Source organism: Eulemur rufifrons, chromosome 7, assembly GCF_041146395.1.
Source record: "Eulemur rufifrons isolate Redbay chromosome 7, OSU_ERuf_1, whole genome shotgun sequence".
NCBI lineage: Eukaryota > Metazoa > Chordata > Mammalia > Primates > Lemuridae > Eulemur > Eulemur rufifrons.
Window position 1 is genome coordinate 124,457,218 of NC_090989.1, and position 17,164 is coordinate 124,474,381.

Consider the following 17,164-nt stretch of genomic DNA (forward strand, 5'->3'; position numbering starts at 1 on the left):
GTCAGTTATGAAATATTGTGTGCTAAATCCATGTTGTTATGATTACCTACTTACCCCTTTTATCATTTCCCACTTGATTATAATGGCTTGTCTATTAACCCAAAAGGTTTAAAGTCTATTCTACACATTGGAAAGCCTGGCTATTACATAGACTTTCTCATGAGGTATCAGAAAGCTGTAAGACTTTAGGCTGTGGTTCTCAATAATCTAAGAAAGTAACTGCTAGTTTCTGATTATTTTCTCAGGATAGAAATATAAAATTTTAATTCCTAGGTTAAAGAATCTAAATATATTTTTAAAACTCTTGACACGTTTATAAGCTTTTCGAAAAGATTATGTCATTTTGCATGTACTGTTTTAACATGAAATAGGCTTTATTTAGTCTTTGCCTGTTGGGAGGATAAAGTGATAACCTATTTTGATGTATGTTTCTTTGCTTAACAAGTGGAAAACTTTCTCATGTTGATTACTTGTTCCTATTTTTAATTCTATGAATTTTTTATTCATTATTTTGACCCATTTTTTCTGATATTTATGCTTATTGATTTTTTTGAGCCTTTTGTATATACATTAAGGACTTTAATTTTTTTTATCATTTTGAACACATATTTTCTTGGTTTGTTCTTTAACTTGGTATTTATTTTTTTATCTTTTTTAAAAATAATTTTTATATAGTCAGTTTATTTTATCTTTACTTTTGTGATTTTTCTTATTTCACTTTTGTACATCAAGTCTTTTCCCATTCCAGAATTAGGTTAATAATCTGTTGTGTGCTTGTCTTCTTTTTCTTCTCTTTTTAATGCCTTATTTTCACACTTAACTGTTTAATTGATCTTTATTTTGATCTGTGATGAAAGTTGAAGTCTAAAGTTTTTTTCTTCTCAGAAATTAACCAGTTTTCCCAACACATTTATTAAACATTTTGTTTCTTTCCCATTTATTTGTGAAGCTTTTTTTTTTTTTTTTTTATCATATGTGGCATGCCTCTGTCTGTTAGGGTCAGTTTTCTGGGTACTTAGTGTATTCTTTGATTTCTCTATTCTTGTGCTTAGGTTCTTAGCTGTATTATATTTATATTATTATATTTTAATCAACTGTATTATCAAATAGATTAAGTTTTCCAGATGTCACTCATTTTCAAAGTATTTTTTAGTTATTTTAGCTTATTGTACATTTCAGTTTATAAAGTTCCTAAATATAATCCACTCGAATTTGAGATAGATTTTTCCTTTTATTAAAGAAAACAATTATAACATTTTTTTAATCATAGGGGAAATATGCTTTTGAAATTATTTAAAAGTTAACCAAAATTTATAAGTAATGTATGAAAAGCAATACTTGCAATTTCCAGAGGCATTTTCTCACATTTGTGTTTTTGGTTTAGGGTCTTCAGGTAATTATTAATACTACCATATCTCTAAATGGTATTTTTGTATTACTGTTTTAAAAATTATCAACTTTAGACTTTATCTCTTGACTTTTTTCTATGCCAGATGAAGATATAACTCAATCATAACCATCCCTTGATCCCTCTTCCCTTCTCAATTTTTGAGATCTTGATTACTATGTTCAGTGCTTTAGTTTTTAGTTTGTTGTTTTATAGCTTTAAGTAAGCCTATTTCTTATTGCTCTACCTCTGATTTGCACTACAAGGTTAGTGCCCCTTTCTTTCCACCTCTATCTTCTTATTCTTTGGTTAGTTGAGAATTCAGAGTTTATTACGATTATAGAACAGAATACTTAACATTCTGTTTTATAATCATAATAAAGTCTTATATGTATAGACTGATTCTGAAGGTTCAAAACAAAATTTACATGATTTACATGATTATGAATGTGTAAGTTTTATTGACTGTAGAGCCAAGTAGTATATATAATTATATTTGCTTCATCACAACCCCCGTACCATGACCCCTGTACTACTTGAGCGTGCTTATAGCAAGGCAAATGGATTCTACTTTTCTTTTCACTTTCGGTTACTAAATACATTGCACATTTTAATCTACTTCGTATTTAGATCATGACTTTCTTGAATAATTTTTTGTCCTAGAATTTTTGATACCTTCATTTTCTTTTTAGAGAGAAAAGTTATATTTCTTCTTCACAAAATCTGTAATATCTAGCTTTTTTTTTAATCAATTTTATTTGTTGCTTTGAATCTATTTCATTTTTCTCCTTAGTATATTCTTAAAATTAGCTTTTAGTTCTAATTTGGGCTGATTTCTAGATCTTTGCCAGCTGTCATTCTTTTCCCCCTAAATTCTTTGGTTAGATCTACCATTTTGTACTTTCTATATCTTCCTTTTATTTTGCTGGAATATCCTCAAAAAACTGTCTTAGAAAGGGTTGCATGAGAGATAAACCTTTACAGTCTTGAAATGACTTATTTTAATTTTCTTATTTAATTGACAGTTTGAGTATAGAATTCCTTTCATAACTTTGAAGGTCTTGCTCTTGTCTTCTAGCCTCCATTGTTGCTGAAGATCATCTGATGCCAGTCTGATTCTTCTTCCTTTTTAGGAGACTTATGTTTTCGTTTTTGTAAGTTCTTAGGATCTTTGCTTTTCTGTGGAGTCCCAGAATTTTTTCATTTATTATACTGGGTAGGAAGTGCAATGTTCTTTCTTGGATTATTGATCAATATGCTTGGCTTTTGTTTATTTTTTTGTTTGTTTGTTTTACTTAATGATGTATGTACTTTAAGATATCGAATGATCATGTAATGTTGCTTCTTATTTTCAGGTGTTGCTGCCTATGTTGGCTGGCAAAGCTCCTCAATTCTTAAGCCCCTGCTGCAACAAGGTCTTAGTGATGCTGAGGAATTTGTTATTGTGAAAGCTCTTAATGCCCTTACTTGTATGTGCCAGTTAGGGCTGCTACAAAAACCCCATGTCTACGAATTTGCCAGTGATATTGGTAAGTTTCTGTTTCTCCAAATTAGAATGGGAAAATTAGGGTTTGAGAAGAACTTTATAAAATTTCTAGGTAATATAGAGTAAGAATTGTAGCTTTATTGTTCCTATTATTGATTGTGTGCGTGTACATATATGTATGTGCATATATGTATAAAGTTATATGTATGAGAGAGACAGACAAGCAGACTCATTTGGTTCTCCAGCCCGGGTGGGGAAGTATCACTTTATTTTTGTCACTGTTGGGATAGAAATAAAGATTTTTTGGTTTTCTAACATCATGTGGATAAAGGTTTGACTGGTCTGAAGATTAAACTTATTTTTGGATACTTAACCACTATCAAGTTGGAAATTGGATGTGGAGCATTGTCTATGACATCTGTCATTGCATTGATTGACAGTTGAGAATTCATAGTATTGAAGTTACCAATATTAGTATAATAATTTTATGAACTAACAAAAGGAATTAATTACTTGGACCTAGATAGCACTCATCTATTTCCTTTAAACTTCTTTAAAATTCAGAATAACAGCAAACAAATAAATATGGAAAATTCTAAAATTGACACTATCTCAAACATTTAATTTTATTATTATTTCATTTTAAGAAAGGAAGCAATGGAAAATTGCCAGTTGCTCTGTACTGGGAGGACATAAAATCTTAGAAAATTGTCTGTTTAGATAAAATACTTAATGGCTGCTAAATGCTTTGCAAAGGAAAATTAATTGGTTAGACTTCAATAACAGATTTTCCTTGAGGCAATCTTCAGAGAAAAAAGACAAGGAAGTTATTATTTATTTTGATCATTGAGATATTAGATGGTAGCTAGTAGTGATAGAAAAAAAATTCTGGAAAATGTGAAGGCACAAATACACATTTTTTTTAATTTGTGGAAAATTAAAAAGCATATGTAGATTTCTTATTTTGTACTCTCCTATCTAGAATTCTTACGGTTTTTGACTCTAATTTGGTTTGAATTTTTTGATTATGTTAAAAGTAATCACAATTTTATAGAAAATTGTTGAATATTGGCAACACAATCATGGGAAGACTCTCCATTACATAGAAGTGTTTTTGATTTTTTGTGTTAGCTGCACAGTGCTGAACCTTCAGGGGTTCATTATCTGTGAGTTTTTGCCATTTTTTTTTAAGGAGCTAGTGAGTTGGGAACCAAAACTGATCAGTATTATAGTAAAATATATTAGGATGTTCTTTGAATTTCTGGCCCTGTATAGTATAAGGCAGTTATAGAAAGCACCTGTTGTCATAATAATAGTAAGGAGAAAATTTATCATCTTTACCATACATATCTTGCTACTTGGCCTATTTTCCTATTCATTCTCATTTTTTGAATTCTCTCTCACATTAGTGTTTTCTTTTTCTCCTGTGAAAGTGGTCCTACTTCCCAGAATTTGAGTTTTTCTTGATTTGGACTTTGGTCCTCTTTATTTTAATAACTTTCTGTGTGTATATATATGTACTCTTGTGTTATAATTTCACATAATACATCTCTTCTGTTGCCTAGTTATTTGGAAATTATTTTTTTTTTTTTTGTTGAGACAGAGTCTCACTTTGTTGCCCAGGCTAGAGTGAGTGCCGTGGCGTCAGCTTAGCTCACAGCAACCTCAGACTCCTTGGCTTAAGCGATCCTACTGCCTCAGCCTCCCGAGTAGCTGGGACTACAGGCATGCGCCACTATGCCCGGCTAATTTTTTCTATATAGATTTTTAGTTGTCCATATATAATGTCTTTCTATTTTTAGTAGAGACGGGGTCTCGCTCTTGCTCAGGCTGGTCTCGAACTCCTGACCTCAAGCAATCCACCCGCCTCGGCCTCCCAGAGTGCTAGGATTACAGGCGTGAGCCACCGCGCCCGGCCTGGAAATTATTTTTGAAATTTAATATAGCTTATAATTAGCATTTCATTTATTTAAAAAATGGATGTCCATCAATTTTATTTGGTTTTTTTTTAAATTTTTTTATTTATTTCATCTTATTATTATGGGGGATACAGAATTGCAGGTTACATACGTTGCCCATGTACTGCCTTTCCCCCCAAGTCAAAGCTCCAGGCGTGTCTGTTCCCCAGACAGTGCGCGTTGCACCCATCATGTAGGTATATATCCCTCCCTTCCCCACCCCCCCCTTCCCGAGTCAGCACCTTCAAGCATGACCATTCCCCAAACGGTGCGCAATGCACTCATTATGTAGGCATACACCCATCCCCTCCCCCCACCCCCTACCTCAGTCTGATATCCGATTGGTGTCGTTCCCAGATGTGTATTTGGGTGATGATCAGGGAAACCAATTTTCTGGTGAGTACATGTGATGCTTGTTTTTCCATTCTTGGGATACTTCACTTAATATGATGGGTTCCAGCTCTCTCCAGGAGAACCATAGAGATGTATCTTCATTATTTCTTATAGCTGAGTAATATTCCACGGTATACATATACCACAGCTTACTAATCCAATCATGTATTGATGGGCATTTGGGTTGTTTCCACATCTTTGCTATTGTGAATTGTGCTGCTATAAGCATTCGGGTACATGTGTCTTTGTTACAGAATGACCTTTTTTCCTTTGGGTATATGCCCAATAATGGGATTGCTGGATCAAATGGCAGGTCTACTTGAATCTGTTTAAGATACCTCCATAATGCTTTCCACAGGGGTTGCACTAGTTTGCAGTCCCACCAGCAGTGTATGAGTGTTCCTGTCTCTCCAGGATGTCCATCAATTTTAAAGCAAAAATCATCATAAAGATATTTTTTTACCCCTTCACTCAAAGTTGGCAGAAATTTTTCTGGATCTTGCTATTTCTAGTTATTGATCCCAGAATGAGTATATAGGATGCTCATAAATCTTTAGTTTTGTGTCAAAATAAATGATATTTATGTATAGAATAAACCCAGTGTGGTATAACTTCTTGGGTGGATAACTCCTTTAGAACTAGAACTGAATTTGGTACTATGAAAAATAAAAAAGCCTTGCTGAGCAAAGTCAAGTAAACAATTATTTGTTGGCATTTTAAACTACTTAGAAAAACAGTTTTTAATAACATTTAATAACTTAAATGATAAACTTATACATCTCTCTGTTCTTCTGTCTTTAAACAGTGTGTATCTATTATAGTGATCCTTCTTTTCAGCTTTATTGAGGTATAATTGGCAAATTGTGTATATTTATTGTATACAACACGATGTTTTGATGTGTATATATTTTGTGAAATGATTATTATAAGCTAATTAACATATCCATCTCCTCACATAATCTTTTGTGTGGGTATGTATGTGGTGAGAACATTTAAGGTTTATACTTACAGTGATTTTCAAATATCCAATACATTATTATTAACTGTAGTCACCATACTGTGCAAAAGATCTACAGAACTTATTCATCCTGCCTGAGACTTTGTATCCTTTACTAACATCTCTCCATTCTACTCTACCTTCTTTCCCAGCCCCTGGCAACCACCATTCTACTTTCTGCTTCTGTGAGTTCAGCTCTTTTAGATTTTACATATTAGTCAGATCATATAGTATTTGTCTTTCTGTCCCTGGCTTATTTCACTTAGCCTAATGTTCTCCAGGTTCATCCATGTTGTTGCAAATAACAGGATTTTCTTTTTTAAGGCAAAATAGTATTTCATTGTATATATACACCATGTTTTCTTTATTCATTCATCTGTCAGTGGACACTTAGATTGATTCCATATCTTGGCTATTGTGAATAATGTTGTAGGGAACATGGAGTGCAGCTACCTCTTCACCATGCTAACTTCATTTCCTTTGGATATATAACCAGAAGTGGGATTGCTAGATCATAAGTAGTGAGATAGCAAGATCATAGGTAGTTTTATTTTTAATTTTTTTGGGAACCTCCTTACTGTTTTTCATAATGGCTGTACTAATTTACATTCCAACCAACAGTGTACCAGGGTTCCCTTTTTCTTCACGTCCTTGCCAACGCTTGTTGTCTTTTTTTTTTTTTGATGATAGCCATCCTGGCAGGTGTGAGGTGATATCTCATTGTGGGTTTGATTTGTATTTTCCTGGTGATTAATGACACTGACCATTTTTTAATATACCCGTTTGTCCTCTTTTGAGAAATGTCTGTTCAGGTCTTTTGCTTATTTTTAAATTGGATTGTTTGTTTTCTTGCTATGGCATTGTTTGAGTTTCTTACATATTTTGGATATTAATCTCTTATCAAATGATGGTTTGCAAACATTTTCTCCCATACTGTAGGTTCTTACTTCACTATGTTCATTGTTTTATTTGCTGTACAGTAGCTTTTTAGTTTTAGTTTTAGTAGCTTTTTAGTTTTAATATCATTTGTCTATTTTCACTTTTGCTCCCTGTGCTTTTGGGGTCATATAGAAAAAACCATTGCTCAGCCCAATGCCAAGAAGCTTTTTCTCTCTCTTTTCTTCTAGTAATTTTACTTTTTCAGGTCTTATGTTTAAGTGTTCAATACATTTTGAGTTGATTTTTGTATATGGAGTGAGTTCAGTGTCATTTTTCTGCCTGTGGATATCCAGTTTTCTCACCACCATTTATTGAAGTCACTATCCTTTTCCTAATGTGCGCTCTTGTCATCTTTGTCCAAGATTAGTTGACTGCAAATTCATGGATTTATTGCTGGGCTTTTATTCTCTTCCATTAGTCTGTATGTCTGTTTTTAGTGCCAGTACCATAGTACTGTAATTACTATATAGCTATGTAGTATCTTTTGAAAGCAGGAAATGTGATGCCTCTAGCTTTGTTCTTTTTGTTTTAGATTACTTTGCTATTCTGGCTCTTTGTGGTTCCATACAAATTTTAGGGTTTGTTTTTCCTATTTCTGTGAAAAATGTCATTGGAATTTTGATAGGGACTTCATTGAATCTGTAGCTCACTTTGGGTAGTATGGGTATTTTAACAATATCAATTCTTCCAATGTACAAATATGGGATATCTTTTAACTTATTTGTATTTTCTTCAATTTTTTTTATCAGTGTTTTATAGTTTTCAGTATACACATCTTTCACCTTCTTGGTTAAATTTATTCTTAAGCATTTATTCTTTTAGATGCTATCGTAAACGTGATCATTTTCTCAATTTTTTTTTTCCGGATAGTTCCTTGTTATTGTATAGAAACAACTGATTTTTGTATGTTGACTTTGTAGCCTTTAATCTTGCTGAATTTGCTTATTGGTTCTAACGGGTTTTTTGGTGGAATCTTTAGGGTTTTCTGTGTATACAATCATGTCATCTGCAGATAGAGACAGCTTAGCTTCTTCCTTTCCAATGTGGATACTTTTATTTCTTTTTCTTGCCTAATTGCTCTGGCTAGTACTTCCAGTACTATGTTGAATAAAAGTGGTGAGAATGGCCATCCTTGTCTTATTCTGATTTTAGAGGAAAAGCTGTTAGCTATGCAGTGTTGAGTATGATGTTAGCTGTGGGCTTGTCATATATGATCTTTATTATGTTAAAATATATTGCTTCTATACCTAATTTGTTGAGTTTTGTTTTTGAAGGATGTTGAATTTTGTGAAATGCTTTTCTGTATCTACTTAGATGATTGTGTGATTTTTATTCTTAATTCTGTTAATGTGATGTATCACATTTACTTATTTGTGTATGTTGGAACATCTTGCTTCCCAGAGATAAATCCTGCTTGATCATGGTGTGTGATCCTTTTAATGTGTTGTTGAATTTAATTTGCAAGTATTTTGTTGAGGGTTTTTACATCTATGTTCATCAGGGATATTGTCCTGTAATTTTCTTTTTTCTTTTGCTGTATTCTGTTCTGGCTTTGGTATCAGGATAATATTGGTCTTGTAAAATGAGTCTGGAAGTGTTCTTCCTCTTCAATTTTTTTTGGAAGAGTTTGAGAAGGATTGGCATTAATTTTTTCTTAAGTGTTTGGTGAAATTTACTAATGAAGCCTTTAGTCCTTAGGCTTTACTTTGTTGGGAGGCTTTTGATTTCTTATTCAATCTCCTTATTTGTTATGGGTCTGTTCAGATTTTTTATTTCTTTATGATTCAGTCTTGGTAGGTTGTATATTTCTAGGAATCTATTCATTTCTTCTAAGTTATCTAATTTGTTGGTGTAATATTCATAGTAGTCTCTTATCCTTTGTATTTTTGTGATACCATTTATAATGTGTCTTTATAATTTGGAGTTTTCTCTTTTTTCTTAGTCTAGCTAAAGGTTTGTTGATTTTATTTTTTCAGAAAACTAGCTCTTAGTTTTATTGATTTTTTTCTGTTGTTTTTCTAGTCTCTATTTCATTTATTTCTGCTCTGATCTTTATTATTTCGTTCTGCTGACTTTGGGCTTAGTTTGTTCTTTTTTTTAGTTCCTCAAGATATACAATTAGGTTGTTTATTTGAGATCTTTTTTTTTTTTTCCCCTTAATGTAGGTGTTTATTGCTATAAGCTTTCTTGTTAGAAATACTTTTGTGGCATTCCATAAGTTTTTTTTACCCATTGGTTGTTAAGGAGTATGTTGTGTAATTTCCAAATATTTGTGAATTTTCTAATTTTCCTCCCGTTACTGATTTCTAATTTTATACCATCGTGGTCAAGGAAGATATTTGATGTAATTTCAACTTCTTCAGTTTGTTAAACCTTGTTTTGTGGCTCAACATATGATTTGTCCTGGAGAATGTTTTGTGTGCACTTGAGAAGAATGTATATTCTGTTGCTGTTGGATAGGGTGTTCTATAGATACCTGTGAGGTCCATTTGGTCTGTAGTGTTTTCCACTTATGCGGTTTCCTTATTGATCCTTCTGGATGATCTATCCATTGTTGAAAGTAGGGCATTGAAGTCCCCTACTGTTAATATTTTGTTGTCTATTTCTTCAGTTCTGTTAATATTTATTTTATATATTTAGGTCTTCCAATGTTGAGTACACACACACATATATATTTGTTATTGTTATATCCTCTTGATGAATTGACCCCTCTTTTATTGATTGATTGATTGATTGACAGGGCCTCGCTCTCTTGCCTAAGTTAGGGTGCAGTGGCGTAATCATAGCTCACTGTGACCTCAAACTCCTGGGCTCAAATGATCTTCCTTCCTCAGCCTCCTAAGTAGCTAGGACTACAGGCCATGCCACCACGCCTGGCTAATTTTTCTGTTGTTGTTGAGATAGGATGTTGCTTCTTGCTGTGTTACCCAGGATAGTCTCAAGCAATTCTCCCTCCTCAGCCTCCCAAAAGTGCTGGGATTATGGGTGGGAGCCAGCCTGGCTGGCTATTTCTTTATTATTATAATATATAATGACTTTCTTTGTCTCTTGTTACAGTTTTGACTTAAATTTTATTTTATCTGATAATAGTATAGCCATTCCTGCTTTCTTTTGGTTACTATTTGCATGGAATATCTTTTTCTATCCTTTCAGCTTATATATATCTTAAAAGCTAAAATGAATCTCTTGTAAATATAGTTGGGTCTTGTTTTTTAATTGATTCAGCCACTGTGTCTTTTGGTTGGAGAATTTCCATGTAAGTATTGATTGCTAAAGACTTACTACTGTCATTTTGTCAATTGTTTTGACTATTTTGCAATTCCTTTATTCCATTCTTCCTGTCTTTCTGTCTTCCTTTGTGATTTCATGATTTTTTTGTAGTGCTTTGCTTTGATTCCTTTCTATTTATCTTTTGTATGTGTATTACAGGTTTTTTCTTTTCAGTTTTTCATAACTGTATTTTAAGTTGATAACATCTTAACTTTGGCCTTGTACAAAAATTCTCCTCCTCCTACATTTTATGTTATTGATGTCACAGTTTACATCTTTTAAGTATTGTGTATTAAATAACAAATTATTGTGGCTATAGTATTTTAAATACTTTTGTCTTTTAACTTTTATACCGGAGTTAAAAGTTAAATGTACCTCTATTACGGTATTAAGAGTATTCTGAATTTGACTGTATTCTTCCCTTTACAGTGAGTTTTATTTATACTTTGGTATTTTCATGTTGTTATTAATAGTTAGCATTCTTTCATTTCAACTTGAAGAACTCCGCTTAGCATTTTTACTAAGGCAGGTCTAGTAGTGATGAACTTCTGCAACTTTTGTTGGTTTTGAAAGTTTTTATCTCTTCTTAATTTCTGAAAGATGCCCTTGCCTGAGTATGGTATTCTTGGTTGAAGTTTTTTCTTTTGGCACTTTGACTATATCATCCATTCTCTCGTGGCCTGAAAGATTTCTGCTGAGAAAACTGATGATAATCATACAAGGGTTCTCTTTTATGTGGTGAGTTGATTTTCTTTTGTTGCCTTCAAAATTCTATCTTTGTTTTCAAGCTCACTGATTCTTAATTTTGCTGTGGAAGCTTTCTGTGAAATTTTTCAGTTCAGGCATTATGTTCTTCTGGTCCAAAATTTCCGTTTGGTTCTGTGTTATGGTTTCCATCTCTTTGTTGAACTTCACATTTTGTTTGTGTATTGTTTTCCTGATTTCATTTAGTTGCCTATCTATATTTCCATGTAGCTCACTGAGCTTTTTTAAGATGGTTGTTATGAATTCTTTTTCAGGCAGTTTTTGGATCCCCATTTATGATGCTTTATCATGTTGCTTTGATGGTGTTATATTTCTCTGATTATTTGTGATCCTGTGGCCTTGCATTGATGTCTGTGTATTTGAAGAAGTAGGTACCTTTTCTAGGCTTTAAAGACTGGCTTTAGCTTCAGCCTAAGTCTGTGGGAGGTTTCTTGGCTCTGGGTTGGGCCTGATACCTGGGTCCATAGGGATGGGTCTGGTCCTAAATCCATGGGAACTAGCTTGATGCCAAGGTCCATTTGGGGAAGTCCAGAGCCTGAGTCCATGGGCATGAGTCTGGGCCTGGGCCCTTGTTCTATGGAGGTTGCCCTGGAGCCTGGGCCTGCAGTGCCCAGGTGTGTGCAGGGGTCTACTGGAGTGGGCCTGGACCCTGGGTCCACTCAAGCCTGGGTCCTCTGGGGCCAGCCGGGCACTGGGGCTGGTCTCAAGGCTGAGTCTGCAGGGACAGGTCTGGGTCCTGGGTCCATGGTGGCTGGCCTGGAGTTTGGGACTAAAGGGAAGGGGATAGAGCCTGGGTTTTACTGGTTTGGCCTTAGTGCTATGGCCTGTGGCAAAGTTGGATACTCACTTAATCTGCTTCCCTGACTTCGGAAGGTATTGCTCTGTGTTGTGCTGCTCAGGCTTGGGGGAATGTTTATGTGGATAATGTGAAGCTATCCTTCCTACCCTCTTCAAGGTGGCTTTTCTTATTTTTCTGCTATACCCAAGTACTCTAACCTCTCATCTGGACTCTTTAGCTCTTGTGATGGTATTTTCATGCATGAATAGTTGTTAAAATTGATTTTACTACAAGGGATTGAAAGCTGAAATGACCTATTCTGTGTCTTTCTGCTATCATTGTCTGTTGTAATGATTCTTAAAGGGAATGGTGGTGGTGGTGGGGTTATTGATGGTTATCATGATTTCTCTGGCAGTCCTTCTAAAAACTGCACTCTTCCCACTTAGATATTATGAATACTTCCCTCATGCTTGTCTTCAGATAATTTGAATGTGTTGAATACAGAAAAGATTGAGTATGCTGTTTTATAGGAAATTCTTTTGATTCAGGCTTCTTGTTTTTTGAGTATTTGAAGTGCTTTGTATTAGTCAGCTACTTACTGGTATAATAATGCTGCAGCAACCACAAAATCTCAGAATATTTCAATAAATTTCTCATTATGAGTCTGTAGGTTGTATGGGTGTCTTTGCTTTAGGCTGTGTATCTTCAGATTGTCTGGGTGACTGTGATTCATCTGTTTCATTCTGGGGCACTGGTTGTAGGGGCAGCAGCTGCCCACGTTATGTTCATCCCATGGTGATAACAGAGGCACAAGAGGGCAAACCTAGCTATACAGCACTTTTCAAGTTTCCCTTGTGTTACCTTTGCTAATATTCATTGGCCAAAGCAAGTAATATGACTGAGCCAAAAGCAAGGAGCACAGAAGTATGTTGCATACCACAAGTGCATACAGAGTATGTGAGTGTGATTGTGTAATGCAGTGAGGTTAAGAATTGGGGCACATAATTCAGTATAATACAGTTCCCAACTCCTGTGAAGTCATTATGGGTTTAGCTACTTTCTGAAATTTAATCAGTGTTTTTTCAGTCCTCGTTTTCCCTCTCGTCAAAGGGAAAATACCAGTCCGCCCTTGGATGGATCAGAAGCTGCAGGGTGTTCATGAAATAATCAAAACCTTTTTTGTGTATAAGTAGAAGAATTGGAAATGTGAGAACTCTGGAGAGAGAGATTTTGAATGAATCTTTTCTCCTTCCCCTTTAAATATATGTATTACTAGCATATGATGGCATTCTTATTTCTCTATTGAATTTCTTATGAAATAAAATCCCCTGAATGCTATTGTCTTTACATGCTCAGAGCTCTAATACAAATGCTTTTTTTTCACTTTTAGAAGTTTAAATTTTATTCTAAATCAGATTATTCTAAATTTGATTAGTTAAAATCAGTGATTTTAGGTTTAATACATAAAATCGTTAAAAAGGATGAAAAGACATTCATTTAATTTTCTGGTTTAATAATATATTTTGAACTTTTTAAGAATAGGCATCATGTTTCCTGCCTTTTTAGTTTCCATGTATAATCCCTTATAAATGAAATTATGAATTATGTATTAGATTTGATCAAACTTGTACATTAAAAAGAATGTCAGATAGGTCAAATTGTTTCCTTAAACTTTAGGCTATGGCCTGGAGCAGTAAGAACTCCCCAGTGCTCTGCTTCTTGTGTGGTAGATGCTATTTCTTTGAACTTCTGTGGGGGTGCAAGTGGGAGAGTAATAGTTTGCTGTGTATTGTTGGGACTTTTTATGTTTCTGTATAATAGTTTTAAGTCTAGTATAATAAATAAGTAGGTGCCTATCTACTTTTAGCCCCAGGTAAAAAAATATAAATTTTAAATCCTCAGAAAAGAGGTAACTTTTTATTCTTTAATAGTATTACTGACATTTATGATAAGAGAATATTATAATAATAGTGTATTCACTTGGCTGAGTTTATACCTCAGTGTATTTGAGTATGTCAAGGCATCTGATAGTAACATTGTGGCTTTCTCAATTATAAGGTGAAAATTTGTTTATCCTGATAGTTTGAAATTAACTTATTTGAAATATACCTTTTTTTCCCCCTCTTTAGCCCCCTTCCTGTGTCATCCTAATTTATGGATACGCTATGGTGCCGTGGGATTTATCACAGTGGTAGCCCATCAAATAAGTACAGCTGATGTCTACTGTAAACTGATGCCTTATCTTGACCCATATATTACCCAACCAATAATACAGGTATACATGTTCCAACTTGGAGTCAATCCTCCTTCTGAACTGTGTCCCTTTAAAAAAATGTTTAGAGAGTCCTATTTTACTTTAAATTTTTAGAGATTTAAATTGGGCTATAGCATTTTCATACTCCTTTCAAACTTGTTAACGTTAATGGACCAAGCAACTTTGAAGGTGAGAAAAGTTCAAGAGAATATTATGTTATATATCATGTTATGCCTAATATAGCATGCAACAGTTCATATTTTATTTTTCTTTTATGTACTATTGTAAAGCATTTGCTGTTGAAGGAAAATATAACCCACCAGAAATATATATTGGTGGATCTCTGCTTTTTATTGTAAAAAGTATAACTGATTTCAGCCAAAGGCATCATTTATAATATATTAGCAAGAGTCCTTTTCAAATATTTGTGGGGTTTTTTTTTTTTGGACCACTAACTGATTTTGTTTCTTCTCTTTTTTAATCTAACAGCTTCCTCCCCCCAACCCCCTGCCCTTTACCTCTGAGCAATACAATTTTTGATAATAATCTTTGGGTCTATGGTTTATACAAGCCAAATTTTATTTACCTGGCTTGTCAGTGTTTAGACCCTTCATCTTGCTAGACAGCCAACTATCAAAATAGATATTTAAATTGAATGAAATGTTAAAGTATGATTCTGGCTGTTATAATAATATGAAATCTCTCTTTATTTTTAATTTAATTTAATTTAATTTTTCTTATCAAAACTCCATTTCCCATTTGGAAATTCACATGCCTTTCTTTCTCCTACCTTTGTATCTTAATGTGCCTTCCCTTTTGTTGGAGAAAATGCCTTGGCCAAAGTCTGGAAACTAGGAAGCTTTGGCTGTACCCTCAGTCCTTACTTTCCTTATAGAGTCATTGATTTCTAGGGATCATCATTCTTTATTTCATAGAATTTATAGAATTTTTTATTTTTACCCCCAAGAACAATTTATATATACATGAAAGTTGGATGGAACTACCAGAAAAAATGCCTTTTTAAACAAATACTTATTTATGGGTCATTGGAAATTAGATCTAGAGATACCGACTCCTTTGACTAGGTATTCTGTTTAGAAGTTCATTAAACTTTTGCATTTATCATTGTTTTATATTTTGGAAGGTCAGGATCAGGAGTTAAAAGGCTAATTACCCATTTATTTCATGAATCTTATCTTTGTCTAGTTTGGATTAGACAAAAGATAACCTTTTATGCTGTTTTTCACTGGCCAACTCACCAGGTAGTTAAATATTAATGTATCTAAAGAAAATCCTCTTGGTTACTGTTAGTCGTGCTCATTTATTTTATTATATAGTCATTGATGAGGAAAATATTCTTTTGGATAATAAAAAGAAGGATTCTATAAACTCTGTGGAGAGAGTAATATATTTCTTCTCAGTGGTTGAATCCATTGGGAAGACGTGATGACTGAAGGAAGACCTGTGGTTATTGAGCATCTTTTCTGAATCAGTAGCTACTTATTGTTAGACCTGTGAACTGCAGGTACCGTTTAGATCTGTGATGTCATCTGACATATTGGGATCTAGAAAAGGCTCTCTTTTTTTCTAAAATTTCTGGCATAGGTAGTTTTATTAGTCTTCCAATATGATAGATATAGATGTGACCTCTAGTGCTAACAATGAAAAGTAAGAAATGCCTTACCTCTTTAAAGTTCACTAGTATTCTTTTTTCCTTCTACACAAAAATTGCAGATGTTGATCTCTCTCATTTTCTTAGAAAATAAATGTCTGTGTTAACTTTTCATGATTGGTTTATTGAACTTGAAAGCAACTGTACTATATGTTATATTTTTGGCTGATTCTTTTTATTTTTCTAATATAGATTGAAAGAAAACTTGTTCTGCTCAGTGTTTTAAAAGAGCCAGTAAGTCGTTCTATATTTGATTATGCTTTGCGGTCTAAAGATATTACTAGCTTGTTCAGACATCTTCACATGCGTCAGAAGAAACGAAATGGGTCTCTTCCTGACTGCCCTCCACCTGAGGATCCTGCAATAGCACAGCTTCTGAAGAAATTGCTCTCACAGGTTGTATCACCCTTCTGAAATCTTACGTTTAAGTGCAGATCTCAAAAATATTGAAGTATCCATTTAGCTATTAAAATATTTTTTATTGATTAGTATTACATTGTGAAAAATGAGGAAATAAATATGGCAGACATTTTATGCATTTGGTTTGTTATCCAAGCAAGGATACGAGGATGACGATAAGACATTTAGTTGAGCTAAATAAAGAATCATGGGAGACCTATTAAGTTTCATTTGTGATTACTGGCTAAATAAATAAGGGCAAGAGAGTAGAAGTAACCTTAGATTTAAGTAATATTTTTCATTCAATTCCATATTTCACCGAAAATAGGAAATTCAGCCAGTAGAAATGTTGCAAAGCACAGATGCAATATAGAAAGGTCCTGGTTCATTTCATTCCAAATTTATTGAGTTCTCACTACATACAAACAGCTAAAATAACTTGAGTTTATAATGCATCTTAGGTGGAATAAACCGGCAGCTTACTGCTGTATCTTAAAAGCCTATAAATTTGGATCAATTAACAAATTGTGTTAGAACTAGGAAGTAATCTTTTTTATTATAGTTGGCATTGGTAAAGCCTCTTTAGAAGTTTTAAGTCCAAATTCAGCATCCTGTTTTATGAGGGATGTGTGGGATCTAGAAAAGTCAAGATACGAATAAAAATGATGTTAGAAATAAAGAATACAATTGCTGAGTATATGCTTCATCAACCGTAAGGCAAATACTGAGGGACGTTAATGACTCTTTAATTCTGCAGAAAGTTTTTATAAAGAGAATGCTTGTCAGTCATCTCTTGTCTAACAAGAAAAGATGAGAAAATACATTCAGTTGCAGACAGACAATTTTGTAAGTTTTAAGAAGTAAAT

General features: G+C 33.6%; 1 protein-coding gene across 2 annotated transcripts in view; it reads left to right on the forward strand.

Annotated features, from left to right (window-relative positions):
- The window catches only part of PIK3R4 (phosphoinositide-3-kinase regulatory subunit 4), a 64,217-nt gene that overhangs the window by 20,338 nt on the left and 26,715 nt on the right, over nt 1-17,164 (forward strand). For both annotated transcript variants that reach the window (XM_069473253.1, XM_069473254.1), the window contains 3 exons: nt 2,743-2,916; nt 14,103-14,248; nt 16,092-16,295. In XM_069473253.1, coding sequence (XP_069329354.1) covers nt 2,743-2,916; nt 14,103-14,248; nt 16,092-16,295 — 524 coding nt within the window. The remainder of the gene's footprint in view (nt 1-2,742; nt 2,917-14,102; nt 14,249-16,091; nt 16,296-17,164) is intronic.